A 1,623-nucleotide genomic window follows, 5' to 3' on the forward strand; every position below is an offset into this window, starting at 1 on the left:
GTAAGATAAGGAATGGATAATGTATGTGTTTAGGGCTTAATTCCTAGAAAAAAATGAAAGACCATGGTCTTATATACTAGAGAAATCAATGTACCCAGCCACAAGGTATCTCAAGAGCCTCACCATGATGTAAAGCACTCCTAAGGTGGGCTTAGGGGGAAATAATCCAGGGAAAATGGTGGCCTCCAAAAGAAATCATATTTGAATACGGAATATGTGAAATGAAGTAGGGTTTGTTCCAAACCAATCTCAATATGGGCCAGTGTATCTAGGAGTTAAGGGCATTGCCCATGTAAGTAAACCCCTTAAATCTCTGAACTTCTGTTTCCCTATCTGTAAAAGAGAAGGATAAAGCACACCTCCTACAGCTCCAATGGCCATTAGGAAAACCAATTAAGATAACATATGTAAAAATACCTCGTACAATTTCAAGCAATCAGTTAGCAGAACATACAAATGTTCATTATTATTCACTCCTTGGTTACTTGTTTGTCTAACAGCTTTGGGATCCCAAAATACAACAATGCATTTTATGATTGAGTTTGTCCTCCTTTCTTTGGTCAGAGAGATGCAGAACTTCTTCTCAATAATCCTAGTGGTCTATTTCCTGATCCTGCTGGGGAACGGGGCTATTGTCTGTGCAGTGAAATGGGACAGGCGGCTTCAAATGCCCATGTACATCTTGGGAAACTCTGCCTTCCTAGAGATCTGGTACATTTCCTCCACTGTCACAAACACGCTGGTCAACATCCTCTCTAAGACCAAGACCTTCTCCTTCACTAAGTGCTTCCTCCAATTCTATTTCTTTTTTCCACTGGGTACAACAGAGAGTTTCTTCTTACCAGTTATGGCTTATGATCAGTACCTGGCCATTTGTCGCCCACTGCATTACCCCTCCATCATGACTGGGAAGTTCTGTGTCATCCTGGTCTGTGTTTTCTGGGTGAATGGATTTCTCTGCTATCCAGTCCCCATTGTTCTTATCTCCCAACTTCCCTTTTGTAGACCCAACATCATTGACCACTTCATGTGTGACCCAGGCCCTTTGTTTGCACTAACCTGCATCTTTGGTCCTTCCACTGAGCTTATCTGTTACACCTTCAACTCAGTGATTATCTTTGGGCCCTTCCTTTCCATCTTGGGATCTTACATTCTGGTACTCAGAGCTGTCCTTCATGTTCCCTCTGGTGCTGGTCTCCAGGTGGGTCCCACCTCATCAAACTCAAGCTTTCTCCATATGTGGGTCCCACCTCATGGTGGTGTCTTTACTTTATGGATCCCTTATGTTGATGTAGGTGAGCCCAACATCAGGGAACCCAGCAGGAATGCGGAAGGTTGTCATTTTGGTATATTTGACAGTGACTCTGCTTTTAAATCCCCTTGTCTATAGTCTCCAAAACTAAGACACGAAAGATCCCCTAAGGAAATTCCTAGGATAAAGAATTAACTAAAACCAAGACACTGTTGAAAGAGAAGCAGAATTTGTCACTTCTGACTTTAGTTATTTATAACAACAATAGAGAATGGCTTCAGTAAGTCATGTCCTGGTTCATACTTAAGTAGAGGGAGTCTTATTTTTCACAGTTCCTTAGCAGTTCAATTTCAGCTCATCAATAATAAATG

The 1,623-nt window shown here is 41.8% G+C and overlaps 1 protein-coding gene across 1 annotated transcript; it reads left to right on the forward strand.

Moving 5' to 3' along the window:
- Positions 1-523: 523 nt before the first annotated feature.
- LOC103559542 (olfactory receptor 11H6-like) lies at positions 524-1,390 on the forward strand. Its single transcript, XM_070615567.1, has one exon. It carries the CDS (start codon positions 524-526, stop codon positions 1,388-1,390), a length of 867 nt encoding a protein of 288 aa, XP_070471668.1.
- The last annotated feature ends 233 nt before the right edge of the window (positions 1,391-1,623 follow it).

This window comes from Equus przewalskii, chromosome 1 (genome assembly GCF_037783145.1).
Source record: "Equus przewalskii isolate Varuska chromosome 1, EquPr2, whole genome shotgun sequence".
Classification (NCBI taxonomy): domain Eukaryota; kingdom Metazoa; phylum Chordata; class Mammalia; order Perissodactyla; family Equidae; genus Equus; species Equus przewalskii.